Source organism: Aphidius gifuensis, linkage group LG2 (assembly GCF_014905175.1).
Source record: "Aphidius gifuensis isolate YNYX2018 linkage group LG2, ASM1490517v1, whole genome shotgun sequence".
Lineage (NCBI taxonomy): Eukaryota > Metazoa > Arthropoda > Insecta > Hymenoptera > Braconidae > Aphidius > Aphidius gifuensis.
Window position 1 is genome coordinate 6,210,510 of NC_057789.1, and position 17,365 is coordinate 6,227,874.

Genomic DNA, 17,365 nt, shown 5'->3' on the forward strand with positions numbered 1-17,365 from the left:
ATTTATTTTTTTTTTTTTGTCCATCTGTTTGGCCTCCTATACACTATTGTTTGAACTAATTCTAATATGGCGGACATGTGTTTTTTTTTATTTATTTATTTTTGAAAAACTTGTTATGATTTTTTTTTTTATGCTATTCTAACCTGGTGCTCAATAATCTAATGTTTTGTTATTGTTAAATAATTACCGGCTTGTCAATAGACACATTCATAACAATGAGATCATTAAAGATTCTTAAACTTCGTAAATGCAATTGTCAATTTATGAATGTCAGAAGATTAGCTACTAAATCAACATGGAAACCTGTTGTTGGCCTTGAAATACATGCTCAAATATCATCAGAATCAAAATTATTTTCTGGAGCAAGTTCTAATTATGGTGAACCAGTTAATTCTTGTGTTTCATTTTTCGATTGTGCTACACCAGGAACACTACCAGTAAGTTAATTTAAAAAAAATATAATAGCCAAATTGATATTCAATTTTATAAATTCAAAATTATTTTTTATCAATCAAAAAAGGTTCTTAATAGAAAATGTGTTGAAGCTGGAGTGCTGACTGCTCTAGCTCTTTCCTGCAAAGTCAATGAAGTATCTTTATTTGATAGAAAACATTATTTCTACGCTGATTTACCAGTAAGAACTTTGAACTACATCAATCAACTTATTAATAACTAATCAACTTATCAAGCCAAATTAATATTTAAACATTTTCTAGTCAGGCTATCAAATAACACAACAAAGACAACCATTGGCAATTGATGGTGAGCTAAAATTCAATGTATTCTCTTCAGATACCAAGATTCCATCATATACCAAGGTATCAAAAATCAAACAAATACAATTGGAGCAAGACAGTGGAAAGAGTCTGCATGACGAAAAAAGAGGCTTGTAATTATTACCAACGAAATGCAAAATATTAAACTTTATATATCTTGTATAAATTATAAATATTTTTTAATATAATTGTAGGAGTCTTGTTGATTTAAATCGAGCGGGTGTACCACTAATGGAACTTGTTTTTGAGCCAGATCTTGCAAGTGGTGAAGAAGCTGCAGCTCTAGTCAAAGAACTTGTCATAACTTTAGAAAGATTAAATACTTGTTCCTGCAAAATGGAAGGTTTGTCTAATTAACTTGGTCTTTAGCTGGTTAATTAATTAATTTATTTGTTTAACAGAGGGTGCATTGAGAGTTGATGCAAATATATCAATTCACAAACCAAATGAACCACTTGGTGTTCGAACTGAAGTTAAAAATATTGGCAGTATAAGAGGAGTTGGTGGAGCAATTAAATATGAAATTAAACGACAAATGAAAATTTTAGAATCAGGTGGTAAAATTGTTAATGAAACATTGTCTTGGGATGCTGAAAAACAAATGACTGTGTCCATGAGAGACAAAGAAGAGAAACAAGATTACAGATTTATGCCAGAACCAAATTTACCACCACTTCGTTTACATGTTGATGATAGAAATGATAATAAATTTAACTTAGTAGATGTTTGCAGTTTGAAAAAAGCCATACCTAAATTACCAGAAGAATTACGTGATAATCTTAGAAATAATTATGGCTTATCGAGACAAGCTACATGCAGTATTGTCGTGAGTATATTAATCTTATTTAATATAATTGTAATATTGTCAATTTAAATTATGATAATTATTTATTTAGAATGAACAAAAATTATTGCAATTTTTTGAAGAAATAATGCAAGAAAATAATGCAAGAAATCCAAAAACTGTGACTAATGTTTTATTGATGGAACTCATGGAATTTGTTAACAAAAATAAACTTGAACTTGATAATGTGTAAGTTAAAAATTAATTCTGTTATTTAAAACTATATTTATTATAAATTATTAATTAATAATCATTATTCAATTCAAGGAGTTTTTCATCAAAACAAATTGGTGAAATAGTTGATCTTTTGCAGAATCAAACAATAAATTTAGCAACAACTAAAAAAGTGTTTAATAAATTACATGAAAATCCAGAACAAATGCCTAAACAAGTAAGTGTCTCAATCACATTTATTGTCATTCATTTATTATTATTATTAAAATTAATTTTATTCATAGATAGTAGAAGAGGAACGTTGGTCGCAAATTAATGATCCAGATGAATTGACAAAAATGTGTCAGGCAATATTGGATGAAAATCCACAATGGGTTACCTTATACAAATCTGGAAAAACCAAGTTGTTACGTGCCATGTTGGGTGCAATTGTTAAAAAATATGAGGGTCGTGCTAACATGGGCAAAGTTGTTAAAATATTTGAAAAACTTCTTGAGTAAATTGAATTTTAAAAAAATAAATAAATGTATTTTAACTTTATCATGATTAAAATAAATTACTAAACAATAAAAATTATTATTATTCATGTAAATTATTCATTAGAAATTATAAAAAATTATTCAAATAATTAATTCAAATTAAGACAGCTTTTTTTTAATTATATTTTATTTATTTGTATAATCATGAACGATGAAAACACATTTGCCAAAAGCGTGTGCAATCAGTTTCATTAAATAAATAATAAATACGTAGTTATATCTTAATGTAAATACTAATTACTATATATTTCCAAAATATTTAATTGTATAAAGTTTCTTTGAATATGATTTTTAATTATTTTTAAATGTTCTAACTAGTTTGATGAACAAATAAATGACATATATATTTTTTAAATGTTGATACGATTTATGATAAGTTTTAGCAAAATGCTGTACAACAACGATATCATTGATTTTTATGATAATGATTTTTTTTTTCAATAGATAAACACACTTAATACTATATAATACAATAAGCACATGAACATCACTATTACACAATTCCATATAAGTTTTTTTTTTTCCATCAATTATATCTAAATTGTTACTGTGTAAATTTTTGTTCTCTATTTCGTAATTTATTCCTTTGTAAATTCGTTTTTTTTTTCCATTATTAATTTTTCTAATTTTATAAATTTATTGCAAAAAAATTTATCGCCAAATTAGCTTAAATCATTTAAACGTGTATCAGTAAAAAAATGTTAATATTGTTTTTTTATTTTGTTGATTGATAGTTAATATATTTTGAAAAATTCCGGCCTTGATTTTATTAGAATGAAATTTAAAGCACAATCTGGCAATTTAGAGTTGCTTTTATCATAAACGACTGAACAATTGTGGTATAAAATTTTTATTTTAATTAAGAGATTTATTTTTTAAAATGATCGTTGTTAATTTTTATATTGTCTCACAAGTTTTTGTAAATAATATTATAATTATTGTTTACCTTCAATTGGTGGCAATGACGATATTATTTATAAATTGCAGTCTTTTTTTAATTTTTTTTTTACAAAGGCCACTCGAGTAACATATCATTCGTTTTTACTCAGATTTATTTTCTTTTTTCAATTAAAGTATATACTAATTTTTAGAAAATTGTATATAATTTTAATTGATTTTTTTTTAGCTCGTCCCCTTAATTATTTAAATGTATATTATTTTAAAAAAATCACAATATCTCAAACGCAATTTTATAAAAAGCGTTGTTTATTATTTTCAAATTATTTCAATTATTTTAGTGATTTAAAAAATTTTATTTATCATTTAATAGAGACAGTAGTAAAATTTTTGAAATATTATTTATTTTTCGTATTAAATCATTCGATTCGATTCGTTAAAATTTATTTAGAAAATATTTTATCTACATAATTACATAAAGTCCTTTGAAAAAAATTTATATCAACATAATCACTTTTATTAATTTTATCAGAGTTAAATTTTAATATTTTTTAAATTTTTATTTTTCAATTATTCAAACTTATTGACATGTGAATTAAAGCTTTTTTTAAAAATTTTAAGTAATTGCCGTTTAAGCATTTAACAATTGCTTTTTGGCACTGCCACAAGACTGAATCCACTTTGATAATTTTCATTTTTTAAATTTTTATATAATAAATTAAATTATTAATAAAAACATAAAAAAAAAACTCAATTGATTTATTGAAATAATAATAATAGTCAAAATGATATATTAATTATAATGTTGATTTGTTAAATATTTTTTTCTTTTTCTTTTAAATAACATAATAATACACAATTCAACAAATAAATCGTTTCCAGCCTTTCTCTACTTGGCGCATTGATAAATTAATTTTTTTTTTCGTATTTGTTTCTTTGTTTGACACCTTTGTTTTTTGTTGTTTTATTTTTATAATTATACTTATTTATTTGGAGAGTTTGCTGATAACTCTGATTAATGCTCCATTTTCTTCTTTTAACCTTAGATTTTCAGCTTTCAATTGTTCCAAGACCTAGAAGATAAATAAATATATTTTTTCTTTTAATTTTTTAATCATATTTTGACATTGTTCAGTGTGATGTTTAAAAAAAATTCATTCAAATATTGCTGATTGCTATTTTTGAAGGAATTAACAATATCTAAATTGACAATAAAGGATTAAGAATTTTATTTTATTTTCATTCACATTATTTATTTAATTTTTTATTTGATAATTAAAATATAGAAAATAATAATATTATCTCACTATCGACGATTCAAAATAAAATCACTTGCAATAGAAAAAAAAATCCAAAAAAAAAAGTTATTTTAATTTTTAAATAATACTCAAAAAAATAAATAAATAAATTTGAGTGGTATTTCTATTGAAATAAATTAGTTCACTGAAAAATAGATAACACATCATGCGAAAATAAAAAAAAACAAAAATCAAAAATTAGTAAAATTCTGAAAAATAAACCTGAAGAATAATTAAGTTGTTTTTTGTTTAATAAATTATAGGAAGATAAATAGATAAATAATTTAATTCTTCAAGATTTAAATGAGAAAAAAAATAAGGTAAATCATGCACAAGTAATGTCGAGTCATATGATGTAAGCCATGTGCCTTGTCCCAAAATTAACTCATGCGAATTGACGTGCTGCTACTGAAAAGTGTTACTATGATAATAAATAATCATTTGCATATACTAAATTCTATTCTTAAATAGAATCAAGCCGTAAATTTATTTAACAATTATTTTTAATTATTTTATATTTTATTTTTGTGAAATTTATTATTATTATGGGGTGATAGCGAACGATTGTGTGTGAATTAATGAAATTTATGAATTTAAATTTTGTTAAAAATATATTTGATAATTAACAGCCAAGTTATGAAATGTATATGAAAAATGTAATTTTAATTTGACGATTTTAGTGTAAGTAAGTTGTAGCACATATTGTTTACTGCATTATTTTAAAAAAATTAAAAAATGATAGTTTTAATATCATTAGTCATTGGAAAAAAATTTTAAAAGAATGAAAAAAAATGTTTTGTTTTTTAATTGAAATATATATATATTATTATAATGTGAAAACAAAAAACGATATTAACAACAACGAAATTAATTAATGTCGTTTTGAGGAAAAAAAATTTACAATATTTATTGATTTTTTTTTTGTTTTGTTTGTTTGTTAACGAAGATGCTGTTCATTTTAATCCTTTACCTATTTAGTAGTATTGGTGAGTTTGGATACGACGCGGGTAAGTGCCCGATTTTCGGCTTTCAATCGCTCATTTTCGGCTTTGAGCTTTTGCAATTGCTGTAAACAGTTAAATAGTTAGCCTAAATATTACGTAAATAATCCCTTTACCTTTTTTTTTATTAATTTTTTTATCGATTATTTTTTATTACTCAAGTTTATTAACAACAAAGCCTCCTGGCAAGAGTTTACCACAAAAAAAAAAAATAAAACACCAGTAATTAAAATCAGTAATAAACGAACGAGTAAAAATTTATAAATGAAAAAAAATATTTAAAACAAATATACAAATAAAAAAAAATAAAAAAAAATCATCTGGAGCATAAAATAGTCTCAAGCGAAGTTGCGAAAGTTTTATTCGAAATAAAAAAACAAAAAATAGATGCACCAAAATATGAAAAGTAAAAAATAAAACAAAAAAAAGCAATGCAACGAAGTCCTTGTACCTTGAATTTAAAAAAACAAGAAAAATATATACCAATTGTTATAAAAAAAAAAAAAAAATTAAAAATAAATAACACCCTTTTTTTTGCAATCCGAAAGAAATAAAAAAAAAAAAACATTTTCAAAACTTTAGCGTGCATCAAAAGATATGATAGACACTCGTGACAGTTGATTCACAATATTATTTAAACATTTTTTTGTTTATCAATTTATATTTGTATACTGTGCTCTAAATTATTCCAAACATGTTGAAAAAAAATTTCCAATTTAAGTATTTTTTGAAATAAAAAAAAAAAAACAATAATTGGAATAATTTTAGATAGTGTAAAAAATGAATGAATGAATGAATTGATAATTACATGACAAATTTTTGTTAACACATTGTTTTTTTTTATAACAGTAAAAATATATATATCCAAATATAAAATGATATAATGTTAGTAAATAAATTAAAATACGAAAAATTAAATTTCGAAATAAAAAAAATTTTAATATAAATTACCTGTAGCTCTTCTTCCATTTCGGAAAATTTTCTTTCCATAGCTCGTCTTTCACGTTTTTCTGCTTCTGATAATAAATTTTTATTTTGATTATTTTGTGATTTTTCCAATTGATTTTTAGTTTCTTTAAGTTGTTCATCAGAACGTCGAAGTTTATCTTTTAATCTTTCATTCTCAGCTTGTGATTCTTCCCATAATTTTTTATAATCAAGATCACCATTTTCTGAACTTATTGATTTTGTTCTAGTTGGAGTTGATGGTGCTTCTGATGAAATTGAGCCTAGTCTACTTGATCGTCCAGATCTTTCATTGCCACTCTGTAAAATAAACCAAAAATTAAAATACTCATCTATTTTAATTTTTCATTCAACTATTTAATTTAATTTAATATAATAAATTAAAAAAATATTTGTCCTTTATTATCTTACAGCATATCCTTCTGAACCAGCTAAACTTTGTAAACTTGAGCTTCTTGAACCAAAATTAACTCTATCAATTTTAGGCTTACTACGATTATTATTAAAACTATCTGATTTATCAATAGATCTTCTTGTTTTATTTCTATTTGTATAATTATTATTACTATTATTATTATAACTTGATGATGGAATTGCAAGATTTAATGAACTAATTGATGAATGTGTTGGTAATGTTAATGCACCATAACCAGATGCAGTACCACCATATGTTGTATATGAACTTGGATAATTTTTATTTGAATTATTATTTGTATATGAATTTTGATAATAATTTTTAGATGATGATTTATTAAATATTGAAGGGGTATATGAATTTTGACTTATTCCTAATAAATTTGTATATGTGCTTTGATTTGTTCCAAATAATACTCCAACATTTCTAGGTCTATTTCCAAATATGGAACTTCCATTTGCTGATGCTTGAGCACGTAAACCAGCTGCAGTTGTTGGCTTTGAATATGCCCTTTTTCGATACGTTGACATTTTTATTACTATTTATTTTTACAACTATTTTTTTTCTTTTTAATTTAATTATAATTCACATTTTAGTAGGACAGTTTAATAATATTCATCAGTTACACTTGCAATTTATTCATGACAATTATTTATATCGTTTTAATGTTTAAAAAATAAAAATAAAGAAACAAATCAATTTGGAAATTATTATATCGAGAAAGTGGTACTTATTAAAAGTGCTCCACTGCCACTGACAGAGAATGTTTGACTGATGAATACTAGCCAGTTCAACTCAGAGTCATGAGCAAGCTGAATTTTGTCGTACAAAAAGTATATATGTATTGAATCTCAACCAAAAAAAAAATAATAATTTATTTTTAGAATTATCCACATACACGTCACACACAATACTATAGAGGCACTTTGAAGGTTTTTTAATTTTCAAGGCGCGTATTTTTGATTCTACAGTTATCTCGTAATTGCCTGGATTGAAAACTGTTTTTTTTTTTTATTTATTTTTCTTTCATAAATGTAGCCAAAAACATTACTTAAATTTTTCAAGTGTTATTTTATTATTTTATTTTTTTTTTTATTTTTCTATTCCATGAAAAAATTTACTTCTGGTTTGATTTTAAAGAGCAAATGTCAAAGTCCATGCGGAAATGTTGATATATTTTTGACTCATCAAATGACTAATTAAACTATTTAATTTTTTTTTTCTTTTTTTTTTTTTAAATTCTTATTATTGAATGTTGTTTTACGTTCCAGAGATGACAATGAATTCATCAGGATGCATTTAACTTGTCTTAAATTAAAACAATCAATCAATTGAAAAAAAAAGAATAAAAAAATAATGGAGATAAACTAAATAAAACAACCGGTAGAAATAGAAAATAATAAACTATTGAAATAAAAAAAAAATATATACCGTTTTTAGTAGGTGCAAAATTACTGAAGACATATTGTATATTTTATTTATAGTAACTGGTATGTAAGAATAGAGGTTAATCTTTCTTGTAGTTGACCCAAAAATAAAGCGTAACCATTTGGTTAAAAGCGTAAAATAGATTGAATGTTATGTAGTTGATTATCTGCATCCGTGATATACAGACATTATACTTTGGTAGACACTGTGTCTGCCAATAAACCCAAAATCCCATCAACCCTTAATTATAAATATTTTTAATAATTAATTTGATATATAAAAATATTGCTCTCAATATTATAATGAAAAAAAAAAAATAAATAAATAATAACGTTATTTATAAACTATTATTATTTCTCGGAAAAATAAATTTAAACAAATCAAAAATAATAATATACTTGTTTATTTTTACCTCATGATTGTTTCTAGATTCCTCCGAATCACCGACACTCGAAGAATCTTGTTTTTCTGGATCAATTTCCTAAAATATATAAATTTTATAAATTAAATTTTATCATACTCAACGAATATTTAACAATAAATTATTATTAATTATTAATTAATAATTTTATATATTATTATAATTAAGGCTTTTGTTTTTTCTCAAATTATAATCCAAAATTTGGTAATTTGAAATGGAACACCTAGATATTATTAATAGCTATCGGCTCTGACGTCATTTACCAAACAGTTTTATTTTTTTTTAATTTTTTTATTTTGTTAATACCCACGCATTTTAAAGCTTTTTGTATGGTGCCAAACACATGTGTGTTTACAGAATAACAAATAGTTTAACACGAAATTCGAGGAATGATTATTAAAACGAAAAAAAAAAAAAACAAAATAGCCATTAAATTAAAAATAAAATATAAAATTTATAATACTAACATCCATGTCAACGTGAACGACACCCGTCGATCTTCGTTTTGGTCTTCTTCTCCTTTGTATGACAGCTTGTGTTGCTTGAGCATTTCTACTATCATTTTCTTTATCTTGTTCTGTAATTAATTACAAATTATTATTGCATAATTGGAGAAAAAAAGAAAATAATTAATAAAAAAAAAAAAAAAACCTTTATCCTCGGGTGATTTTAATGATCGTCTGAGAGGTAGAGTTACAGTTGCATCAGCAGAACCAGTTATTGGTTCAACTGGTGCTGAACTAGGCCTTGGTACACCTGTACCACCAGATGGTCTTCTAATATATGCCGTCGTTGTGTCAGATGATTTATTGTTGGCATCTTCCAACTGAAACTGTCAAATTAAATATATAAATATAAAATTTAAATTATTTATTGTTATTTTCTGTTTATAATGATGTGATTATTTTGTTTTTTTTTTTTGAATTTATAAGTTATTTTATTATTAAGCCATAACAATTTGTTATAACAATTAATAAGCAACACAAACCTTGCTCCCATTATCTACCCTTAGTCGCCACGATGGCCGTCTTTCAGGCACATTTATTTCTTCGGGCACTTTATTTGTTGTAACTGTTGTAGGAGTTGCTGTTGTTATTGTAGCTGTGATTGAGGCTGTTTGACCGATTGACGTTGTTGGCTAGGTAATTAAATATAAATTGATGATAAATAAATTTATATAAATAAATATTTTAAAAAATAGACTATAAATGATTTTAAATAATTTTATCTGTTGTCTATATTTTGTTCGTTTTTTAAATTTATAGTCAAATAAATTTGTCGAAATTAGATTATTCAAAATCAAACTGTAAATTAATATCACGTGTTAATTTTTAAATAATTTAAATTATCTACATTTAAAAAATAATTCAAATGAAAAAACAAAAAAGACAAATACAACGTTAAAGAAAAAAAAAAATTTCACTCAATTCTTTTTTAATGCAACGCAAAAAAATAATCATCATAATAATGTAATTTTTTTTTAAATGACTACTATCTCAAAATATTGAACAATCACTTTGTAAAAAAAAGAAAAAAATCTATATTTTTTAATTTTATTTTGATGCATAAAATGTTTTTATTTAAAAAAGCCCTGTTAGTTTTTTAATGAGTTACAAACTTACCTGAGATAATGAGGTTGGTGGTGTGACATCATTAGTCTGTTGTTGTTTCTTTTTAACTAATTGTTCAGCACTTTTAATTTCATCAAGTGTAACACCCTGAGTTGATCTACGAGTTTCACGAACTCTCTTTGCGTGAGCTTTCCTTTGTGTTTCACTCTCTTCATCACGAACAGGCGGCACAAACGATCTAATTTTTAAATAATAAATAGAGCAATTAATATTATAATAAGGAAAATTAATTAATTTATAATAATATTAATAAATAAAAACAAAATTATTCAGTGAATAAGCATTGTTGTAATAACAAACAAGCTATTAACACAAAATAAATATAAACATTTAAACATATATTCAGCTTAAATAATAAAACAGCTATTAACCTGTATATATAATTAATAAATTGATTAATAATAAAAACATATATTTATATTAACAAAATAAAAATAAAACAAGTTATTTTTTATTGCATCACAAGATCCGATAAAACTTGACAAGCATCTGTAATTCGAGAGGATTAGTGATTTATGGATTTCATGTGTTTATGGACTCAAGTTTAAAAAAAAAAAAAAATGATAATAAACAAGATAGGCATTGAGTCTTCTTCACGCACTTTTCAAGTGCAAAATAGGGTTAAATAAATCATAGTAAAAAGCCATTTGTCTCTTTCAACATGCTAATGCAGAAATTAAAAAAAAATAAATAAAAATTGTATCACATAAAAATTGAAACACTTTGATAAAAAAATGAATGAATGAATAAAAAAAACAAAAAAAAAAATATCTTTTATCCACAAGTACGCACTTGAAGAAATTCTTGAAGATATTTCCTGGACTGAGTTTGCTTCCAGCTGGTGTATTTGGTGCTGATATTGTCATCATTGAATTATGAAGTGATGTTATATTTGCTGAATTCACATCCAACGTTTGATTGCTAACCAGTCACATCAAACATTACATTGCATCATTGATTTTTTAAAAACCATTTTTAACATTTGTTTTTTTTAAATTTTCTTTGTCATTTACTTATTTATAAAGCCAAAGACAATATAACCCGATAATAATTTGACAACATGAATAAGCTAAATAAATATTAATTGAAATAAATACCTGCGAATTTGATTTGATGGTGCAGGACTTGTTGTTGTCGTTGTTGTTGTTGCAGTTAGTGTATTGCTGGATGATAATAATGCTGCATTTGACAATGTTGGTGATGATGAAAATTTATTAACCGTTGATGTTGGTGATGATGGATTACTTTCTTGAGGTACTCGTGATAATTCTAAATTTAATTTCACCTCTTTCCTTCTGAACAGAAAATTTATTATTATTATTATTATTATAATCAACGTCAATCATGAAAATATAAAAAAAGAAAAAAAAAAAACATTGTTTTTTAAAATCATCTACAAAGCAAGGGAAAAAAAGCAAACTATTTAAAAGAAAAAAATGATAAAATATTTATATTATTATGATTAAACATGCTTTTTAATACCTGTCAGTTTCGCGCAAGGATGCAGAACGAGTGGTCGTAGCGTTGGTGTGGTAGGGAAGAGCTGGATGACAGCGGTGGAGTGTGGGGCAGGAAGATGCCTTGATTCGAGCTCGCAATGCCAGATACTGCTCATAGAACCTGCACAACATGCATCATGCCATGCATACTTTCTACAATTTTTTCTATTTTTTTTTTTTTATGCATCTGTTTTTTTAAATTAATTTATAAATTTCACACTTGGTGAAATTTTAATATATATTTATTAACTACATGTATAAAAAAAAAAAAAAATACGAGCTCAAATAACTAAAATCACTCAAAGTTCATACTAATATAATTTTTGAAAAAAAATTCACAAGGTAAACGTACTAGGTAATTTTTTTAGAATTAATTATTTTTCAACATGTAAAACATGTGGGATTTTTTAAATATTTTTTTGCTACGTTTACCTCATGTATTTCATATTAAAAAAGCCAAAATAAACAAAAAATTTATCTATTAAATATATCTATTAAATAATAAGTTACAAAAAAAAATTCATCAAACTGATAACATACTTTTGGTCTGTCTCAAAACTGTGAGTTCTTCGAAGAACAACTTCTGGATCGATATTGACTTTGTTGGTGATTATTGGTGTCTTTGTTGATGATTTGTCTTTATCTTCTATTTTTTCTAATTTATTAAAAACGAAAAAATCATTATAAATAATGTAAATAAATAATAGTCGATTATTTTTTATTGAAAAACTTTTTGACTTACTTGATGAGAGTGTATTTGTTGGTTCTACCTCTTGAATTCGATTTTTAAATGAACCTGATCTTCGCCAGGACGGTATCGTCGTACCTTCTTCGGTATTTTCAGTCTGTTGTTTTGGTGGCAATGGAGGAACCTGAGTTTAAAAACAAAAATACAAATTAAATAGAATAATAAATATTATCAACTTTTATTTTATAATATTACCTGGTTAAGTGTTTTAGTTATTTCGATTGGTGATACTGGACTGTGTAAGACAGTGTCATCTTTATTAGCTCTATTTTTTTTCTCTGTAATATCAATGCAAAATTAATTAACACAAAAATAAATACACATATTAAAAAATTGAAATAAACAAATAATTTTTAAATATAAAATGATTAAACAATATCCGCGTTTTTATCTTACCATCGTCTGTCAAACCGACAGACTGATTTGATAGTTTAGATATACTAGAAACTGAGGAACTCTCAGAGTCTGAGCTACTCTCAGATTCACTTGTTTCAATATCTGTTTCTTCTCCACTTTCTATCCACGCAGCATGCCAAACCAAATTTGTTATTTAATACAATATCATATTATTATTTTTTCAACTTGTAATTTACACTACCTCCTAATATGATGATTATCATATTTTATTTATTTATTTTTTATTTAAAAGTATATTTATATATATAAAAAAAAAAAAAGAATTAAATATAGACAACTCACCGACATCACTGTTGGTTCCTGTACTCGTATCGTCTTTAACTGATTGAATTTCTAGTTCAACTTTTATCACCTTATTTGGTGTCTCCTCTTCATATGTTTCACCACCTTCTTGGGTGGTCACTGTATTCTCAATACTTGGAGATATACTGTAATTTTATAATCATTATATTATTATCATTACAATTATAATTTGGATTAAATTTAAATTAAAATAAATTATAAAATTGATTTACCGTTTCTTTGGTATTGGTTGTTGTTTTTTGTTGTTATTATTATTTAATTGTGAATGATCTTTTAATAATCCTTGTTGTTTTTTTTTTAATTCTTCAAGTGATTTAAGTATATCATTATCAGCAATATCAAATGCTGTTTGACCAGCAAAATTTTTAATATTCATATCACAAACATTTTCAACAAGTAATTTACATGCTTCAATTTGTCCCCAATGTGCAGCACCATGTAATGGTGTCCAACCATCAAAATCTTGTGCATCAACATTACATTTAGCTTGTAATAATATATTCATAACTTTAAGATAACCTTTTGCTGCAGCAACATGTAATGCTGTTGCACCAGAACGTGGATGAATAACATCTTTTCCTGGTGTACCAGAACGCCATGATCTTGCATCATTTAACATTGATCTTTCTTCCTCACTTCTTGCTTGATCACAATCAATTCCTAGTATAATAAAAACATGCAAATTTAATTTGATAAATACGTTTATCTAGACAAATGCATATGTTAATAAATTTACCAGCTTTATTAATATGTTGCTGTAACAAATCTTCCATTTCATCACTTTCAGCAATATCAACAGCAAGTTCACCATCATTATTAACAGCAGCTAAATTACAACCCTGTTCAATCAAGTACCTGCAGAATAAACAACATAAGTTTACTTGAATATAATTTTTTTCAATTATTATAATATATTATTTGCCATAATAAATTGTCATACTTGGCAATTGATATAAATCCACAAGATGCTGTTGCATGCAAAGGTGTCCAACCTTCATTATCACCACGATTGATATCAGCTCCTTGTTCAACCAAAAATTCAACCATGTCCAAGTCATCATCAATACAAGCCTAAAAAAATTAAGGTAAATAATATATAGATCAAATCTAGTCATGATAGTATTTTTAGTAAATGAATGACTACTTTTTTCTTAAATTAAAAAATATAACATTAACGACAAGCAAGATGATAGGCCCCCAAAGTAACATGTATGAATCATTTCTACTATTCTCATATTAACAAAAAGAAAAAAAATAAATAAATATATATTTAAATAAATATTTGAAAAAAGAAAAATGGATTTTTATATATATTTTTTTTCTTTTCATTTTTAGCTTAAAATTATCTGTTACCTCATTCAACACAAATTTTCATGAGTCTAGCCAAAAAAATAAAATTAAGAAAGGGTATATGATAGAGGGAGGGAAAGAGAGAAAGAGAGAAAAGTAAGAACAAGGGGAAAATAAATAAAAAAACATAAAATTTAAAATAAAAAAAAAAAAAACCATCTGTTACAACACCAGTGGAACATGGATGTACACCAGGGCCTCTGACTTCTAATAGGTTGTAACTATTAATAGAATCATGGGCCACGTTTCCAACCATCTATAACACAAATTCGCAATTTTTAACTCAATTTATTTGAGTTTAAATATGCCAGGGGTTCTTGAATAAGAAAAATGATTATGTAATATTTCATGCTCAATTTCCTCTTGGAACAATTGAGACTATAATTACTAACAATTTTTTCTTTATTCATATTATATTTTAAAATAATAAAAAATTGATTGTCATTATCATGATGATTAAATGGTATTTATTTCTCTTGGCAATTCATTGTCATTTAAAGTCAATGCAAAAAATATGATTAATCAACTGAATTAATTGTCAATGATAAAATTAATAAATAAATTAAATGAAATAAAAAAATGAAAAAGTAAATGATGTCCAAAAATAAATGATAAATAATGTTGTTGAGATCAAAGTTTGGCAAGTTTGAAAATAATATTCATCCCAGATGCCCAAATAGACTCATCAAGATTGATTATACTGTAGTTTGAGTGGTAGGTGATTTTAAAGTAACACACAAGTATCACGACAAGGAAAAACACGATGAGATATTTATCTGGCAGAAACCAGGTTCTGAAATTAGACAGCTGGAGGAGCCCAGCGGCCATCTTGCACATGATAGACATTCTCTACATTACATTGTACAATAAAAAAAAACAAAATTAATTGTTAAATGATTCATCAATCAACATGATACTAAAAAATATATACAATGATGATGATGATAATGAAAATATTATTGTTTGACAATAAATTACCTGATGCAATGCAGTGAGTCCATCAACATTACCAGTATTAATATCAGCACCTTTTTGTAATAATCTAACAACTTCATCTTTGTCACCAGCAGCACATGCTGCTAAAAAGACACAATCGGCCGAGAACTTGATCTTTCTTGCAATTTGTTTAGGATGGGCCGGCTCTTTATTTGTCTCGGATTGTTCCCAACGTTTGAGCTGTTCGGCCCTCTTAAAGAGGGCCGAATTTGAACGTGTCTCAATCGACATTTGGTCCAATTTTATCTGGACAATAATTCCAATACACTATTATTCAATTAAATCCACTTTAAATACTATTTTAACACAAAACACAAATATTTATTTTCAACAAAAACAAATAAACAAAAACAACCTTTTCTTTCAAAATCAACACTGTTTCTCTTTTTTTTTTTTTTCTACAACAATTTGATCTACTAACAATTAAAATTTAAAAAAAAAAAAAAAAAAACAATTAAATAATTAAGACACTACACTTGTAATCCATGAGTTTATTGTCTTGAATATTTGGTGCCATGTAGTTTAATTATCCTTTGGTCCTGGTAAATGCTTGGATTGTTTTGAGTTGATGTAAAATAATATACAAGTCAGTTGACTTTGATAATGTTGATGATGATGTTGATGATGTTGGTGATGTTATTGGGAGGGGCACACCACTGTTATTCTTGTTACAAACAATAACTCCCAATGAGGCTATCTATGATTAGAGTAATTTGTTGTTTTTATTTTATTAAGATGAGAAAAAATACGTGGTGCCACGAATTTTTTCACTCTTGAATTTAATCCGGTGTATGTATGTGTGGTGTGCTTACGACTTGGTGCTGCTGGCACTCTGGATCTGTTCGTTACTTCAATCACCCTCCTCCTCCTCCTCCTCACTTTTTGTCTCTTCTTTTTTTGAGCGCTCTCTCTCTCACTCTCTCAGTAACTCTCTTGAGTTTTTTTTATAATTTTTTTATAATATCTTGGTCTCACTCGTTGTCTTTCTCTCTTTGACGACCGCGATGATGATGATGATGGTGGTGATGGTTGGTGATGATGATGATGATGATTTCGTGCGTGTTTTAAAACTTGTCGTTATTATCTTTGGTCTGATGGTCTATTCTTGGGACACACAAAAACCAACCGTATTATCAAATAATTAAGACAGAAAAGTAGCGCGCGCTTTACTCCATAATATAAATTAACATTTGTTATTATTATTTTTTAATAAATAATATAAACTAACTGATATTGTTCTATTACTAATAAATAAATCAACGGTCTTATTATTTATTTATTTTTCTTTCTCTTTTTACACTAGACACTGATTAGTGATTATTCTATTCGGAGCAAATCAGAATATGGAGGATGATCCCCACTGATTGTCATTGGTTCCGCCATTTTTATCATCATTAATCTAGGATTCTTTTTTTTCGTCATGTTTTCATAGAAATTTTTATTGTTTTCAAACACCAGCCTGAATTAACCATGACCTCTAGATGGCGTTTGTAGCACTTTTAATGGCGGAGAGTTGAGGTTTTTTTTTTTTTGATCCTTCACAATTGTGACAGTTTATTTAATTTATTTCAATGAAAAATTGTTAAACATAGTATCAAAAATTGAGCTCCATTATCTGTAATTAAAATTCACATAATTATCAATAATGATTGTACGAAAAAG

The 17,365-nt window shown here is 25.6% G+C and overlaps 2 protein-coding genes across 11 annotated transcripts; one reads left to right on the plus strand and one right to left on the minus strand.

The window, feature by feature from the left end:
• Positions 1-111: 111 nt before the first annotated feature.
• Positions 112-3,969, plus strand: LOC122848683 (glutamyl-tRNA(Gln) amidotransferase subunit B, mitochondrial). Its single transcript, XM_044146930.1, has 8 exons — positions 112-437; positions 521-634; positions 717-889; positions 971-1,119; positions 1,178-1,602; positions 1,673-1,809; positions 1,888-2,011; positions 2,079-3,969. Exons 1-8 carry the CDS (start codon positions 216-218, stop codon positions 2,292-2,294), a joined length of 1,560 nt encoding a protein of 519 aa, XP_044002865.1. The 5' UTR covers positions 112-215; the 3' UTR covers positions 2,295-3,969.
• LOC122848681 (protein phosphatase 1 regulatory subunit 12B) lies at positions 2,950-17,067 on the minus strand. 10 transcript variants are annotated; one of them, XM_044146920.1, is made up of 20 exons: positions 15,686-17,067; positions 14,298-14,428; positions 14,094-14,212; positions 13,570-14,017; positions 13,337-13,482; positions 13,034-13,153; positions 12,833-12,915; positions 12,632-12,761; positions 12,430-12,544; positions 11,873-12,010; positions 11,488-11,682; positions 11,183-11,311; positions 10,382-10,568; positions 9,748-9,897; positions 9,411-9,591; positions 9,227-9,336; positions 8,751-8,819; positions 6,481-6,795; positions 5,499-5,594; positions 4,193-4,303 (listed from the first exon to the last, which is right to left on the minus strand). In XM_044146920.1, the coding sequence occupies exons 1-19, from the start codon at positions 15,932-15,934 to the stop codon at positions 5,499-5,501; spliced, it is 3,111 nt and encodes a 1,036-aa protein (XP_044002855.1). In that variant the 5' UTR covers positions 15,935-17,067; the 3' UTR covers positions 4,193-4,303. The 10 variants fall into 10 exon arrangements, with proteins under 10 accessions (XP_044002856.1, XP_044002859.1, XP_044002864.1 ...); XM_044146919.1 differs by having other exon boundaries at positions 11,488-11,685; XM_044146921.1 differs by lacking the exon at positions 5,499-5,594 and having other exon boundaries at positions 2,950-4,303; positions 11,488-11,685.
• Between the last annotated feature and the right edge of the window lie 298 nt (positions 17,068-17,365).

Coding starts and splice junctions, on each gene's coding strand:
- LOC122848681 (XM_044146919.1), bottom strand. CDS start 15,934: ATGTCGATTGAGACACGTTCAAATTCGGCCCTCTTTAAGAGGGCCGAA. Junction 11,312..11,487: donor CCATCAAATCAAATTCGCAG/GTATTTATTTCA, acceptor GTGACTGGTTAG/CAATCAAACGTTGGATGTGA. Junction 5,595..6,480: donor AAATGGAAGAAGAGCTACAG/GTAATTTATATT, acceptor AACTGTTTACAG/CAATTGCAAAAGCTCAAAGC.
- LOC122848683 (XM_044146930.1), top strand. CDS start 216: ATGAGATCATTAAAGATTCTTAAACTTCGTAAATGCAATTGTCAATTT. Junction 1,603..1,672: donor AAGCTACATGCAGTATTGTC/GTGAGTATATTA, acceptor TTATTTATTTAG/AATGAACAAAAATTATTGCA. Junction 2,012..2,078: donor CAGAACAAATGCCTAAACAA/GTAAGTGTCTCA, acceptor TTTTATTCATAG/ATAGTAGAAGAGGAACGTTG.